The 17,256-nt window shown below is 40.9% G+C and overlaps 1 protein-coding gene across 3 annotated transcripts in view; it reads right to left on the bottom strand.

Moving 5' to 3' along the window:
- The window catches only part of LOC149743980 (transcription factor COE1-like), a 389,524-nt gene that overhangs the window by 21,649 nt on the left and 350,619 nt on the right, over positions 1 to 17,256 (bottom strand). For all 3 annotated transcript variants that reach the window (XM_089905903.1, XM_089905904.1, XM_089905905.1), the window contains exon 11: positions 6,386 to 6,474. In XM_089905903.1, the coding sequence (XP_089762029.1) occupies positions 6,386 to 6,474 (89 nt within the window). The remainder of the gene's footprint in view (positions 1 to 6,385; positions 6,475 to 17,256) is intronic.

Raw genomic sequence — 17,256 nt, 5'->3', positions numbered from 1 at the left:
TTTATCCTTTTCTGAAACCCTTAGTCATCCCCTTTTCTACTAACAGGCAATGTGGTTATGCAAAAATTTCTTATGTGTATTTTCACTGATGCAACTGCAGGTTTTGAATTACGGATAGTCTTTGCATAAAGACTAAAACAATAAAAGCATAATTAGAATACGTGGTATACAGCCGACTCCAGTTTTATTTTGCCCCAGCTCTGTATTTATGATAAATCACTAACACGACCGCTCTTTAGGGAGGGTGATTTTGGGTCTCGTCTCTCCATTGAGCAAAAACAGTGCCTGTGACTAGAGGCTGAATTTCAATTCCGCAAGTGTACAGTGGAACTGAATAATATTTGGCACAATGCAGTGCACAACCGAGCCACTAAATGGCTGATTTACTAAATTATTATTAGATGAGCCCTTGCTGTTCCAAATGAAAGTGCAGTCACTGCCTTCCTTCGTGGTGTGTTCAAATTGTTCTGTGTTTAAATATTCAGCATGAGGCTAATGTGAACTGATGAACTGAGACTATAAACATTCACTTTCGATACAGATAGAGCGACAGAGATGAAACATATCATGTGGCCTGCGGAGGTGAAAATGATTTATATTTAAGGATGTTGCTGCCTACTTCCATTACTTTAAGGTACTCTTAATTAGCATTAAGAGTTAGAAATGACTAATTCCCACGTACAGGAAGAGGAGGCTGGGATTTTTTTTTTTTTTTGCATGCCAGTGCAGGAGAAGTTACCACGAGGAACTGCTGCCTGTGTTGCCGTTCAGAACCTTGAGTTTTACTCATGGTGGGGTGCACCCCACCAGCAGAGTCATGTGTCTGCTGGGAGAACTATGGTGTCCGACAGTCAGTGTTTTTTCTCAGCCCACCCAAAGGGTCTACAGTCCATCCTCACTACCATCCATCCCTCTGCAATCCACCTCCCTTACCATCACATCGACTACACCTGCTACACGGACCCCCTAGCACCTCACTCTCCACGTCACCAAGCTTCTTTACTGACACCTGCTGGAGTGAAGAACAACCCTTTGCTCCTTGGGCAAAGATAACCCCCTCCTCCTTCCTCCCCTTTGAGGGCAGTTATAGGCAAGCACTTAAAATACTGTGATCACTTACAGTAGATTAGAATTTTTTATGGGTACCGTGTTGCCATAACAACACGAAGACAGCAGATGACTTAAGCTAAGCTTGCAAAGCAAAAGGCTGCTCATCTGGCAGTTAAAATGAATACAGTTCATTTCACAAGTTTCCCATATGGACTCTTAGTGTATGGTAATGAGGAGACCATATGGTGAGAGAAAATGCACTGAGAACAATTGGGTTCCACTGGCTGAGTGGGAAGTTGGGAGAGAAAACCCGGGTGAGAGATTTCTGGTGCGTGTGCTCTCTGGGTTCAAGGTTTGGTTGAGGTTTGTTTGGGATGGTTGTTTTCCATAGTGGTTTCGCGTTTCTTAATCTGTTCCTTAATATGTCAGCTGTGCGAAATGACAAACATCTTGCAAATTTTGCAATATCATTCATCACAAACTGTCAGCAGTGTTTGCAAATCTGACTTGCAAGATCCTTTAAATGTGTTGTTCTTAAAAGGCAACAGTACTAAGTTTTTAGACAAAGTGCAGGAAAATTTAAGTACTTCTGACAAGCAGAAACATTAACAGTAATCATTTTAAAAACACTCGCATCTTTTGCCTGCATGTTTAGCTGTAAATAATGCTAGAATATATAAAAGCTTTAAAGTAAAAATGTAATAACTACTTTTTATTATGTTTCATAAAGGATAAAGAAAATGCTGTGAGCCATGTGTATGGGTTATCTATAGGTGCGGATGTAGGGAGATGGAGGGTTCCCGTTCTCCTTACTGCTCACCAGATTGGAAACCGGGGAGGACATCTTGAAAAAGGCTCTAAAGTCAATTCTGTACTATACATGCTTCATAAAAGATGAATATAAATGCATTAGTTAGACGCGGTGAGCTAAATTAGAAGGTCAGGCAGGGCTGCGAGGGCTGAAAAAATCACACAACCAATGAGTGTAATTACTCTTTTTTAAGTCTATTAAGTGGTGTTGCTCTATCAAGGCTCAGGGATATAGGACATGAAGAACAAGATAAAGTAATGTGTATTTATTACTCCCACTGGATCAATTTACCAGATATTTTCAGCTCCATAAAGCAAAACCCACAAATGCCGCCTTTGTTACTCTTCTCAAACTGCTTTATTTTCTCTAAAAGAGGGACTGGCTCTGGAAGAAAAAACACGTTTGCCCTGTGGAGGTCCCCACGCAAACCCCTCTGGGTGGGGAATGAGAGAAGCTGGTGCGTATTTGAGTAGGAAGGGGCTGAGGTTAGGCGAGAGACAGGAGAGAGAAGCCAGTCACCTCAAGGCAGAAGTATTTGGGTTTCCAGACCTGGGAGGGAAATGGGAACTTGATGCAGTGAGGCCAGAGGCCCCAGGTGCTAATCTCAGTTTTCCCATATGCTTGCTGTGAGTGGTAGCATGCCACCAGCCCTCTGGGAACTCTGACCCTGTGAAATGGGGAGTACCCATCTTGCAGGGAATAGTAGCCCCCATTTACTGAAGTCTCACTATATGCCAGAGAGTCCTCGTTGCGTACATTATCTCATTAACGCCCAACAGCCATACTGCGGGACAGCTGCTTTACAAAGGAGAAAACGGGGGCTGAGAAGGGTGAGTCCCGTGCACGGAGCAGTGCAAGTGGTTTTCAAAATCCACGTCCATCCGACCTGACAGCCCACTCTCTTGGCCTCAATACCCTTCAAAAACCTTGATAAAGCCGTGCCAGGCACATCGAGGGCACGACGCAAAGGTTACCTGTTCCCTGGGATTCACTGCAAACACACGGAATGCCAGCCAAGCTCGGTGCCTTTGTGCTAATGCTCACTGACCACTCAGGAAGACAACTACAAATCGAAAGGGGACAGAGACACCTCTGGCCTTCAAAACAGAGACAGCTCCTTGTTCAGTGTTTCTGGATGGCCTCGTGCATTTCAGCATCTCAGCGTTTCTGACTGACCACAGTCCCCATCCTCCGCACCTCTACGTTATAAGAAAAGTCAACCTTTGCCCCAAAGTTGGTCACATGTTCCTCTCCCTCCTGCCAGGATCCAGAGAGGAAGGCACGTCTGTATGACACAGAATGGAATGCTGCAGCTGAAAAACCTTCGCCTGCCCTTCTCCACGTGCACGTGAAAAAGGAAACCAAAGCACATCTGGGGTTGGCATAATTATAGTATTTTAAATTTGTGTGTACAGCAACTATCACTGATGGTGGCTTTCAGGGACAAAATAATTTACAGAGAAGGATTCGGCTTGCTCCTGTTTTCTCGTTTGGTAAATAGGAATGATGTCTGCTTTCCCGACTTCTCTCACAAGAGGGGCTCCAATAAAACAACGCATGTACAAGTTCTTTGAAAAGGCACAAGCCAGTATACAAAGGCATATTATTATGGAAAGCTGTCTGCTTGGTCTTTGGAGCAGTTTCATTTGACAGAATATGTGGGTGGTTGTATGAATCTAGCTTTGTCTATTCGCAAACACATGGGTTTAATAAAGTGGAGTTTGTTTTTTAAGGTGTGTGGTCCATGGCTCACTGAAACACTCCTGTTTTACAAACACTGACCATGATTCTAAGAAAGGCGGAGCCCGTTTTCATCCCCCTAACAATGGACAGCGGGACTATAAATCTCCCAGGTCCACAGGAATACCTCGTGCTGGCTCCATCCGCCACTTCCTGACCTTGCTCTTGAACTCTCACTCCACCTTCACATTCGGAGCCAAGAGGACACCACTCTGATCTGAGTCACACACAGAGCTTCCTGGGGTGGGCTCTGGCCAAAGTCCTCGCACGGTCCAGTGGCTGGATGCACACTGTGGAGTGTTTCCTTAACACACAAACCCATTGTGTCCTTGATTACTCTTCCCAAACCCAGGAAAACGGGGCTGGGAATTTCACCATCAGGCCACCGGGGACAAAGTGACACGTGCCTGTGCTATTTGTTCAACATTTCTGAACGTGATGTGCAGCCGTGAAAATATTATGAAAAGTAAATACACAAAACTCAACCATATATTCCTGTTTCTCTCCATTCTTTATGAATAAGAAAAGTATTGCTTGGTTGCTGTAGACCTCAGCCATTAAACCATATCTGTCTCCTGTTTTTCAATCAATATTTATAGAGTGGCAGCTGTGGGCCAGAAACTATGCTGAGGCTCCCACAGGATTACTTCTTTTTGTCCTATGTGATCCCAGTGAAGTTGGCACGATTATTTCACCCCCATTTTATAGATGAAGAAACCGAGACACAGAAGATAAACCATACACTCCACTGCTGACCTGAATTAGGACTTCCTGCTCTGCAGAGATTGGGTAGGAGAGCTCTCAGAAGCCAGGGTCCTACTCTCACTCAACTGGCGAATAATTATAGCTACCTTTTGCGGACTGCTAAATAAGTGATTAAAGCAGCCCAAAAAAGTAGGAAGTACTACCATCTCCATTTGACAGAGAAGGAAACTGAGGCACAGAGAGGTTAAGAGTTTGGGGGGCGGGGAGAAAGAATTTTGACCCAGACCACACAGCTCTCCAGTCCCTTCAGCAGACTCTAGGGACATCAAATGCCAAATGAAAGTGAAAATGGTCCCCAAATGGAAACAATGGGAAGAATCTGGCAATGCCCTCATGGCTTCTTCCCACCATTGGGTGGACACACATTATTTACATCTTCGTGCTATAAAATTACCGATTATTTTCCCATAGGAAATGCAATGGGAGTTGGGTTCTTGCCAGACAGGAACCTAAAGGTGATTCTCTTCGTGGCACACCCATCTGTGGAAGCAGAGGGTCGTTCACTATTACTGTTAGATTCTGTAATTGCTCACCAAGAATGAGTCAGGGTGAAAGGGAAGGAGGTGTAAGATGGAGGCCCCTTTCAAAGACAAGGATATGTACAGACCGACACATCATATGATTTCTTCCTCAGGTGAAATGCTCTCAAGATGTTTTTTAAGGTGAACAGCGCTCAGTGGAAGTGAGGCTGTTATGGGAACTCAGGGTTGAGACTGAAGGCTCTGTGTGTCTTCCCCTGGGGTCTAGGAGAGGGCAGAATTTGCTTGTCACGGTTCTTCCTCTCTCTGGGCAGGCAGTGCCCCATACCCACCCCCCAGCCCCTCACATCTGTGCATCAGTTTCGGCGGGGAGGGACAGCTTTCTCCTGGACAGGCCTGTTCTGACAGTGGTCCTGCCGCTTCAGTGCCGCAGGGCCCACAGGTAAGATGTGATGATGAAATGATCGCCCAAAGAGGTTCGCTGAGCTAGGAAGGATGCCAACTTCATTTTTATAAGTGTATTACGAGCAGAAACAGACCTGGACATGACATATCTCTAGACTTGCTGTGGCATGGAGAGGACCTTTCCTCTACTCATTTAATTTATACTAATTTTTACTTGTGTAGTAAATGAAATTTCATTTTGCTGTCAGTAAACAGTGAATGGTAGCTCGACCAATTCCGTTCGCTGAACTTCTATAGCATTTAACTGTTCTCTCCTCTGAGTCCTCCCAGAACTCTGGTTGCACTTTTGTTAAATGTACCTATTGTTTTCTGTTTTGTATGGCGTTGTATTTGGCTTTCTCTCCCACAGGGCGTCCGAGTTCCTTGGGTACAGAGATGGGAATATCCCCAACATTGACAACAGGTACAGAATAGAAACCAATAAATGTGCATTTCCTTTTTTTCTGCATTGGCAATTAATACCATTGCTGTATGACATATATTGCTCTACCTTGAATTCGTGTCTAATTTCTCCCACTTGTGTCTTAGGTGGGATGCCTCTGGAGGGAACAGACTCGTGTCTTAGTAGCCCCGGTGCAAGGTGTGCCAATATGCTTTCCTTTGAGCTCTAGCTGTTCTCCCCTCACCAGAAATAAGTAAAGATCCTCATGGGGGTAGAAAAGCAATGTTCTTTTTCCTCTTGAGAACTGATACGATATAATGATAAATAACCTGGACTTAGGAGCCAGGCTTTAGAGGTTTGAATCTCCGTTTAGCAATTTACATGCTGTGTGACCTTGGGCAAATGATTTAACCTCTCTTTGTTTGGTTATTTTCTTCTCTAAAATAGACGTGGTAATTGCACCAACCTCAGAGGGTTTTTTAGAGGAAGAAATGACATGATATAAGTAAAACATTACCTGGCACGTAAGTGCTTGCTACTTTGATTATTGCTTACCTTATAATACTAAACACACAATGCACAAAAATACTGAGTTGCTTATCTATGAACTAACTTTTATCAACGGCAAAGTTTTCTGCCAATCACCTGAGCCCGTGTTTCCAGAGACCCTAACCCAAAGAGGAGGTATCCTACCTTTGGCAAGCGCTCAGGGTCGCCAGGGTGCCGGGGAATAACCTTCTGTAACCTCTGGAAACCATAATCGATGGTGGGTTCATTGAGTGCTGCAATGAAGAAGTCGTACAATTAGAACAATTTCAGGAAATAAAACAGCACATGATTTGCAATACTTATGGTGCAGAAGTAACTGGGAAATCGAAAGTTTCATTGATACTTTTGAATTAGATCATAAAGTGATTGGACGAATGATCCCTTTTGGTGGGGACTGACTCACTCAAAAGAACATGAGTCGCAGGTCCTAAACTCTGCTCTTCTGGCCAAATTCTATATTCCTTACAGTGTTGAAAATGGAAGGTAAAATGGAACTTGGTGTGAGGTTTTAGGATTCCCTTTAGTCAGAAGCTTGAGTTACAACACTGGAGGGTATCTACAGGTATAAAGAGCAGAATTAAAAGTACTTGCTTAGCTACAGAATATCAAGTGGACCTCAGCTGATACAGTATCGCAATGCCATCGGGAGCAATTAAGTGTGGTGGGGCAGAGGAGACCAGATCTCCTCGGGCCAGAAAGCCTCTTCTACCCTTGGAAGAGTCCGAAAAGAGACAGGTATTGAAAGTGCCCTCAATACGACACCCTCATATCTAAGATGAAAGACTGATTCACCAATATCAATATTATTTCAGGAAAAGGCTAACCTCTACGGAGCACTAGCTCAGAGCAGCTGGCTCTCCAAGAAGAATTTTTTTAAAAGACTAAAAGAAGAGCAAACCTGTAATAATACTTGGAGACAGTGGGCCTTCTTGTACCCATATTGACTACACCTTCTTCAAAGCATCCTTAAATTCAACTCGATACAAAGTGGACTCTGGTGTATCACTTTTGAAATTCCTCCCCAGGATATGAAGTATCTCCAGCTTTCCTCGCCTGACCAGGAAAAGATGGCGGCTCCATCCTCCACCCACATCCCCCATCTCCTCTCAGTAATGAGTGGGTTTTTTTCTTCTTTTCTTTTTTCATGTAACCAAAGTACTCAACCACATATTTTCTCCCATACTGAATAAAAAGACAGTCTTTGTAGTTCTGACATTTAGCTATACATTTAGAAAACAAGTTGCCACATGCTTTACTTAAAATGCATTTCCATTAACCTAAATTTTAAAAGTAAGATCCATACTACTACTAACTTTAAAAAACTGTATTCAAATAGGTCCCAAGGCTAATGGAAGCAATTTGTATACCAACCCAAACTGACTGGCCCACTTTTCAAAATACAGGTATGATAATCTTGTGGTTTTAAAAGGACATTTAAATTGAAAGACCGTGAATTTAGTACATAATTATACCAAGAGAACCCTTTAACTTGTCAACTTGTAAATCTAAAAGGCTATCAATCATTTCTAAAGAGGAAATAAACCTTAAAATTCCTTGATTGACAGTGCTTACTTTTTATGTAAAAAAAAAAAAAAAAGAGGAAAAAAAAAAAAAGGCTGCATAAAGTGGCCAGAAATCCATTTACAAAAGTACATTGTTTTACATAGGTGAGTAAAAAGCCAATAATTACACCTCCAAAAGACATATAAATCAGAGTAAGTACTTCTTCCTCACTTGTATATTTTAAGTTGGAGTGAACTTCAGGTAACTTTTTTTAAGAAGATCTTTTTTCCCAAATGCAATGCTTGTTGAAGCTGTTAATAGAGTAGCCATTTAAGACAATGTAATCATTTTTGCAAATATGAGGTTTAGCCATTTCCCCCACCTTCTCCCCGCCCCCTTCCAAACGGTAAACTTTCAGCCTGCCTCTTGTGGAAATTAACTAAAATTACACCCAGGTGTACCAAATCTCTCTACAGTGGTCCATGAGTTAAGGCACAATATTTATTGTTCCTCCCATTTCATGAATTACCTTCTAAACCCTTGAGAAAAATTCTTTTTTTTTCAAATTAGACTTGTAGAGAAAAAGCCATACAATTCTTTACACAGGGAAGCTGTGACTCATAAAATCCCAGTATTTAATAAAGAAATGCCCGAGAATGACAGGAATGAGCACCCAGGTTAAGCTGTATATCACATCTATCTCCCACCCATAATGCTAATTGACAACAAAGATGTTTAACCATAAAAGGAGCTTTAGGCAGTTAAATGTATCATTTTAACTCTTGAAGATATGATTCAGCATCCTGAAAATTCTAATTCTTGGTTTTATTTTTCAGTGTAAGCCACCAATAAAACTTGACTTCTTGACCCACCCCTTGAGTTGTTTGCATAATGAATTAATTCCTACTGTGTCAAGAAACCCATGGTTGTTAATTGAATGACTGATGTATGGGGGGGGGAGGATATGTTTCTCTGACCATAGGAACAACTCACAACAGAATGACTGACATTCAGTATCCACAATTAAAAGAACTGATTCAAATATCATATGGAACTAATAGCTAAAGAGCTGAGGAGAAGTCATTCTGCTGCCAGAAAGAGTAACTGAATTAGATATATTAAACTCATTATTCAAAGAAAAATAAGCATCTAGTCTATGGAAGTATGCTATGTGAGAGGAAATACTTCAGTAGAGGGACAAAGGCTTTTAATTTATTTCCCATGCCTTTATGATTTGCTCTACACTCGTATTTTTTAATATATTAACCTGCCCTCAATCTACATATTGAGTATTACAATGGCATTGTCGAGTGCTGTAAACAAAGGTAACGCTAAAGATATGCAAGCAAAGTTCGTTGTCTTAAATTCAAAGGTGCCTGATGATTTCTCTGATTGCAGTAACTAAAGAAAAAAACTAAACCAATTACTGAGTGAGAGGGGCCATCCGATAGAGATTGTTACTTTAAAAAAAACCCTGAAAACAGATTAACTGTCTAGGGAGGGGGATGGTTAAATTACGGCACACCCATAGGAATATGATGCAGTCCTCAAAAGCAATGCTTTTGGAAAAATAAATTTACTGGCATAAAATATATTGCTATGTCAAGAAGCAGATTACAAGAGCATATGTGCAATATGGTTACTTTTTTAGAACATGAACATATACAGAGAATACAGGTTTCTGTGTATAAATTGCCTAACAGTAGTTATTTCTAAGAAGTGAGTCTTGAAGTGCTTTTCTTCCTTCTCTTTAGGCTGTGCATTGTCTACATTTTCCACAATGAACATATATTACTTTTATAATCAGAGAAAAAGGTTAAGAGCAAGAGAGTGTTCCCAGGATGGAATCTGACCTGCTTGTATAAAGTAATGACATAAGAAACTTTGCCTGAAAAAGGGTCTGTATACCCTTTAATAACATTGCCTAGGTTATTACAGACCATAAGAAAAAGAAGTAGTATACTTTTGGCCAGTTGTATAAATACGTGACTATTCATAAACTCTCTGAAAATCAACAGAGAGAGTAACGGGGAGGAATCATAAAGAATGGCATATTTATTTTCATCAGTGGGGGTAGTCGTACCTTAGGGACATACATCTACTCTGCAAGAATGTAATATAAAGTTAATCCTTCAACAAAGTGACCTCATTGTATTCAAGCACAGGGCTCAGGGGGCACCAGAAGAAGAAGTGGGACTAGTCAAGTTTTTCCCCCTAAAACTTGAGAGAATTCCGAGAATCCAGGAGAGAAAGAAAAAAAATTTAACTGTGCATAATTAACCACAAATAAAGCATGAGTATCTTAGGTTGTAAAAAAAAAAAAAAAAACAGATGAAACTGTTAACTGCAAAAGGAATGCAATGATGAGAGCTTCTCGTGTCACCCCACTTCCAAGCACCTAACCCACACTTTCAACAGGGCTTGAGAGGGTGTCCTCCTCAACCAGTTAGGGGCGGTAACGGAATAAGGGAGGCTCAGAGGTTTAGCAAAATCCATAATCCCAAAGAAGAAAAGCCTCAACTTTTAAATCAGCATGATAAAATGGGACCAGTGAGGGCATTAAAAACATTCCACGAGATAATAAATTGTCCATTGACTCAATAATCATTTCTAGTGCCTACCAAGTGTCCAGATGGCACTGGTAGGAATTCACTGTTCTACGTCACATAAGCCCTTAAAAATAAACTTTCTGAGAGGTGTACATAATCTCACCTCAGAAATGAACTACTATGATTGTAGGGTTGGAACCTGGTTCCAGCTCCCATGGCCAGGCCTCCCTCCTGCTCAGCAATCCGTTCTCTTGCCTCCCTGATGGTCAGATGGTGGGTCACCACCGCTGCTCCTCTTTTCTTTTCTTTTTTTAAATTAATTAATTTATGGCTGTGTTGGGTCTTCGTTTCTGTACGAGGGCTTTCTCTAGTTGTGGCAAGCGGGGGCCACTCTTCATCGCGGTGCGCGGGCCTCTCTCTATCGCGGCCTCTCTTGTTGCGGAGCACAGGCTCCAGACGCACAGGCTCAGTAATTGTGGCTCATGGGCCCAGTTGCTCCACGGCATGCGGGGTCTTCCCACACCGGGGCTCGAACCCGTGTCCCCTGCATTGGCAGGCAGATTCTCAACCGCTGCGCCACCAGGGAAGCCCTGCTCCTCTTTTCTGACACTAGGCTCACACTACACTTCACAGGACCACGTGGATTTATAGAGTGATCAGGCTACTGCGGAGCCACAAAGATTTGCATTCAAGATGTCTTCCACTGTCCTGTTCAAACTTAGAGGTAGATACATATTAGCTGAGTAAGCTCAGTAGGACCTCATGGAGCTGTGTACATACCCTACAGGAAGTCTGAAACTTTCCTATAAATGCACAAAAGGCAAGATTAAATGCTTCTACACAGGAGCAAGCTTGTAGGGCAGATGTATCGGCTGAGATTTCAGAAGGGTCCTCTCACAGCTATGACAGGATACTGGGGAATGGGTATGGGGAGGAAGTAGGGGACCCATGCATGGGGCAGGCTCAGCTGTATCAAAGTCATTACTTTTCAAAAGGGAAAAGTTAGTTAAATATTTTTAAAAAACATCAAACCACTTCATGTGGCCTTGTGTGTGGTCAGCTTATAAATGGCTTTGGGTACCTACCCAGTCTCACAATCTCAGACTCCCCTAAAGGAAACCAGTAACTTTCCATACAGAACCAGTCTATGCAGAGCCCTTCCCCTTTGGGCTTCAACCAAGGTTCTGGTCAAGACAGAAGAACTCTGGTTATACAAAGCTATTTACAGTGTCCAAATGTTCATGCAGCATGAAATGCTATATGCAAAGAAAATTTAGAATAATACAACTAGATTTTATGTCCTACTAATAACGACAAGATTATAAAATTCATTCAAAACATCTGGTAATGGGTAAATCCTTACCAAATGTATATGTGAATTGTGGCCTTTTCATGCCTTTAGTTGTCTACTTTTTTTTTTTTTTTTTTTTTATCCACAAACACATCAAAGAAAGAAAATTCTCTTTAAGGGGATTTATTTGCAAATTAAAACCATGTAGTCAAGCAAGACAAATGCATTCTCAGTTATTAGAACTGATTTTTCTCTTTTCAGAGTTGCCTTTTAGAGAAAACACTCCTCAGTCCTCCTTAACTTCTGGAATACTTATCCCTGGAAACAATGGAAATGAAAGGCAGGACAGTTGTGTTCCCAAACATCAGGGGAAAAGTGGTTTGGGTGCCATTCCAACGTGAGCGCACAGAGTTCCACTGCTTTTATAGGCTCAGTGACTCACTGTAGCGCTTTAACATATTTCTGGGGTTTTAATTTCCTTTTTTTAATGGTTATGTGACATGATGTCATTTTGACTGGAAATAAAAAGAAATGCAGATATTAGAAAGGTAATATTTATATTCTATTGCCATTTAATATCCAAACAAATATCTAGACTCTATGCCAAGTAATAAATAAACCCTCATAGCAAAGGCAATGATAAAACCAGCACCTGGGTCTCCAAGCTTCCCTGGTGACTATTCTATATTTGAACTAAAGGAATACAGCAGAGCATTTCCCTTCAAGGCAGATCCATTCTGGGCATAAGAGTTATTATATATGTGTTAGGCGGTCTTTTTCTTCCATAATGGCCCTATTTTTCCCTCAGTCACTAAATTAACAACCAGAGGTAAACAATAAAACAGCAAGTTATCTTCACGAACCTATCTTTAAGACTGACTTTAAAAGATATAAACCGCAAAATCAACCAGAAACCTAAACAAGAGCCAGAAATACGGTCAAGGAAGAAATGTGTTGCTTTTCCAGCCATTTGGATGTTTCATTCCTTGCCTAGATGTTTAGTGCACACATGGTATTCCGGGTCATCTCTTCCTGGAAGGGATACATTCCCTAAGAAACCTAACACCAAGTCCCTTGCAAGCAGAGCCCCTACTTTCGGTGTGAAATGCTTTCACAGCCTGGCACCCTGCCTCAGGAAGGAGGTTCAGGACAGCTTCGGGAAGAGGCTCACTGAACTGCAGAAAGCTATAACTGAACCAGAAGGGTGTCAGGATGAAGCCAACATGGGCAGAATTTACCAATGTAGGAGCCAAAGGAAAATTTCCAAACTGGCTTTCAACATGCTCTGATCTCTTATTTGTAGTTTTCAAACCTCTTGATGTGGAGCAACAACACTAAGATTCAAAAATCAAGCACAGGAAGTAATACTTCTCTCTACCGAAGGTACCATCAGAGGTATTGCTGGCTTGTGCGGCTACGTTCTCTTTACAGAGACTGGAGCCAGAGCCTGCAAGGTAAAGACTGAAGAGAGAAAGAGATCTGCAAAGTGGATCAGAGCCCAGGATGAAAAAATACAGGGGCTCTGGGAGAAAGAGATGGAAGACCCTGAGGACTGTCACTTGGAACGCAAAGGACTTGCGTATGTTAGGAAATGAATAACTCTTCCAGAAGCAAAAGCAATCAAGAGCAGGAAGCAAGAATTGAGTGACTCGCTTTTGTTTTTCAAAATGGAAGTAGCTTTACTGTTTTTCGAAGTCTAAAAGGAATATACTCTTATTGTATAAAAAATACAAAAGAAACACAAAGAAGGAAAAAAGCCTCATAATACATATACTCATATATAATCACTATTTCTATTAATATGTAGGCTTTCGGGCATTCTTACAATACTGTTTTATATAAATATAGATTATATACATATTTATATCCCCCTCATTCTTTTAATGGTTGCAGCATATTGTAATTATATGGATGGCCATAACGTATGCAACAAATCCCCTGTTAATGGGGATGTATTTTTTCCTCAAAATTTTCAGGAGAAATTCTTAGATAAAAGAATATATACATTTCAAGACTTTTGATACATATATTTTCTAACTATCCTTCCTAAAATTTATACCAATTTACATGTTGACAGGTTACTTTTAAAGGCATCTGCAAAAGAAAACAAATTTTTAAGACTGTGCATCCTGAACTCAATTATTCTCTGAGTTATAAGGACCTATGAACGTTTTTAATAGATGCCTACGATCACAATGATTTTACTTGGAGAAGTGTCATTTCAAACATACCCCGAGGTCATATAAGACACTTCTCCCAGTAATATCAAAGTGCTTTATAGACATTATCCCACTGAGTCTTTCAATATGCCCTTGACATAAATGTCAAAATTTATTACTCCCAATTTGAAGGTGAGAAACTGAGGCACAGAAAGAGCTGGCTGCATGAATCAGAACAAAAACCTCAGTGCTTCACTTACTATGCCAAGATGACTATTTTATTTTCATATTGATAAATCTCAATTTGCAGCATATTGACAAGTCCAGCTACCAAATCAATTAAATGGCACCTTTTTTTTTTTTTTAACTAAATATCTATGAAACAGAAATCCAGCACTACGAGGAATCCTGGTGCCAGACTCCTGACTTCACACGGGTAAACAATCACTTGGCCTGATTTCTTAAAGCTTACCATGTCAACAGGCACAAACCTGTGGGAGAGGCCACCCTGGCATTTTAAACTTGCCCCACAAATAATCAAGAAACCGTGCTTTCTGTTTCATCAACTTCTCCTTACAGGTCTGAGCTGGGCTCTCAAAAGTTGATTTGTCTTTTGAGAAACAGAGACACATAATGCTGTTGAGATACATTAAACCAACTTATTTCATACCACAACCAGTTGGTATTTTCTAGAAGATCCTTGGTGAGAACTCACTGGCAGAAGTGGAGCATTTCTTAAACAGACCCACTTTTTGCCCTGGAGGGTTATACTCTATCTAAAATGGGAAGTAGGTGAATGTACAATAATTAGGGAAAACTGTATTGCTCTCTAATTGTGATAAAGTTGATGAGAAAAGTTGCCCCTGTTACTGCATATGATGTGCTCTGTACAGCTTGGCCTTCCAGGATCCTTAATTTAGATTTCCAAATCTGATGCAAGTATAAAACTAAAATTAAATCCCTCAAGCAAAAAGAAGCTTGAATATCTCCAGGAATTTTTTTTTTTTTTTTTGCCTTTCAATCTTTTTCATTTTGGAGTTTTTTTGTTTGTTTGTTTTTTAATTCATCATTTATGATTAGGTTTCAAAGCCAGATTTGCTCAATTGAATGAGAAGAGGATGGTTGTCGCTGTGTAATGGATGATGGTGTTTTAAGTATTGGAGGCCAACACACTCTTTCTTCTTTAACGTTCAAAGATAAATCCATCATTTTCTTCCCTACTGGCATATCTTCTGATATAACGAGAGTAATATTCCTTCTATAATTGTTCTTTAGATTTCTTCCCAAAGAGTTTTGACAATAACTGTTATCAAGGGGGTAAAATCACCCAGCCTGTCTGATAAACATGTTTTCTTGTGTTCCCACCCCAGCGAGTGCTTGACACTGTACTTTTATCATCCAGTGTGTGTTCAGAATGAGCTTAGAACAGCAATTGCCGGGAATAGGCAGGCGATAAACTGCATTGATTTAACACATCTTGTTTTCAATCATGCTTGGATTTTCTGAGCACGTATTTTTCCTGTACTTTGACTTGTAGCTTTTATCTGACGAGCTGATCCCTTTTCACTGGAAAATGAAAAGGTCGCACAATAAGACACGGTTTACTGGAACTTGAACACGCACCAGGGAAAGTATTTTAGATAAATACTGTCAGACATAGTGGAGCTGAATTTCAACAACACAACTGTTAAACAACAATACTTATTACTCTCCTAGAACAAGCTACCAGCATCTTATGGCTCTCAGCAGGGAAGAGCACCGAGTCAGGCTCCAAAGCTCGGAAACGCTTCTCTGCGCCTTTTGCTAACCGAGCAGAGTTCTGGGCCGAGGTCCCACTTAATATTGTTAACATCATGGTCTTATGTGACAACTCAAAAAACCACTGCCACTGTCACAGAGCTGTCTCCTCTAAACCAGTGGGCAGGTTTCAGAAGAGCTGGATGATGAAGTTACAGCACAGTTCTGCAGATAGACTGGGAGGAGAGAAAAAAATCCGAAGAAAAGTGACATGAAAGTGATTCCAAATAATCCATTAATTCTCCTAACAAGACAGGAAAGTACCTGTAACTGGCAGATATTAGAGGATTAAGTGCTTATTTGGTTATATTTTAATGGACTCAAAGAGAACGTATAACAAGCATGCTATGTGGAGCGTTAACAGTGGTCTTGCAGATGAGCCTAGAAGTTTTGGCCGACCTGAACTCCAACCTAAATAGCATTTGATATAAAGTAAATGAAGCCAGCCTTCTGCAGTATTGACCCAACCTAAGTGATTATTTTTACTGCATGTCATTAGCCTTCGACTCAGCCAGAAAGTCTCCTCTGCCTGAACGTTTGACACTGGAACCCTTCCCTTTATAGCCTTGACACACATTCTGAATATATCTCTATTCATTGTCTGCTCCAGAGCTTCTTGAACTTTCTCTGTTCACAGTACCTTGGGTGCCTCAGTAGTCTTTTCACAGAGCCCTCAAGCCAAAAGCAATGCCCAACAATTCTGTTTAATTAACTACTTAGGTCCAAACAGCTTAATATTGTTTATATCCTAACATCTTAATATTTATATCCTTAATATTTATATCCTAACAACTTAGCAGCCATTTGAAAAAATTAGAAAGAAATGGAAAGAAAAAATCATACAATAATACTTTCAATTCATCCTAAAATAATCACAAGGACTTACTCATGGGATGTGTGCTCCTGCTGAGCACAGTACAACTTCTCAAAGCCTGGGGTAAGATTGGACATCGACGCCCTTTTTTCTATTCCACCTTGATTTTCACGGGACACTTCCTTGAATCACAGCAACTGCTAAAAACTGAGCCTGGCAAAGCTATGACACCATCAAAAGGAGCGCAGTGCAATCTAATGTTGAGCTAGGAACTACCTCAAACTAGCAGTTTGTCTGGTACCTGACAGACTTAAAGTATCACTTGTTTCCCTCAAATTTAAAATACCCCACATCACCCCTGTATGTTTGAAGAGACACCTTGGTGCGTAAGTTTAGGAAACATGGATCTACTCAGAAGCGTAGAATCAACTAAATGCGAAGATGCTATGAGAATCCATTGCATTCATTCATTGTGTCTTTTCTTGTATTATTAATATAATAAGAGCATCAGCTAACACTTCCTGAGGACTTAGTATGTGCCAAGCACTTTACATGGACTAACCTATCTGATCTTTACCAAAACCCCAAAGGGGAGTATTATTGTTATGCCTGTTATACAGAGAAGGAAACTGAAGCCTGAAAGAGTTAAACATCTTGCCTCGATCCACAGAGATAATGAGTGAAAGGCTAGAGATTTGAGCCCAGGCAGTCTGCCTCCCAAGCCCTACTCTTAACCTCTTTGCTAGAAAAACCTAGTTAGGATAGCCAAGAGGCCTCCAGGATAGGTCTCTAACAATCTGGACCTGCAGTACTCTTCTAATGCTTTTCTTGCTCCCAGTATACCCCTCTATGTGCAGTCTATTCTAATTCTCTTCTTTGTCCCAACTTATGTCCTACTCCAG

Source organism: Delphinapterus leucas, unplaced genomic scaffold, assembly GCF_059928025.1.
Source record: "Delphinapterus leucas isolate spDelLeu-1000000601 "Yukka" unplaced genomic scaffold, BTC_Dleu_Yukka2 spDelLeu_asBTCV2_sq31, whole genome shotgun sequence".
Classification (NCBI taxonomy): domain Eukaryota; kingdom Metazoa; phylum Chordata; class Mammalia; order Artiodactyla; family Monodontidae; genus Delphinapterus; species Delphinapterus leucas.
This window is presented reverse-complemented; position numbering and strand designations above follow the sequence as displayed.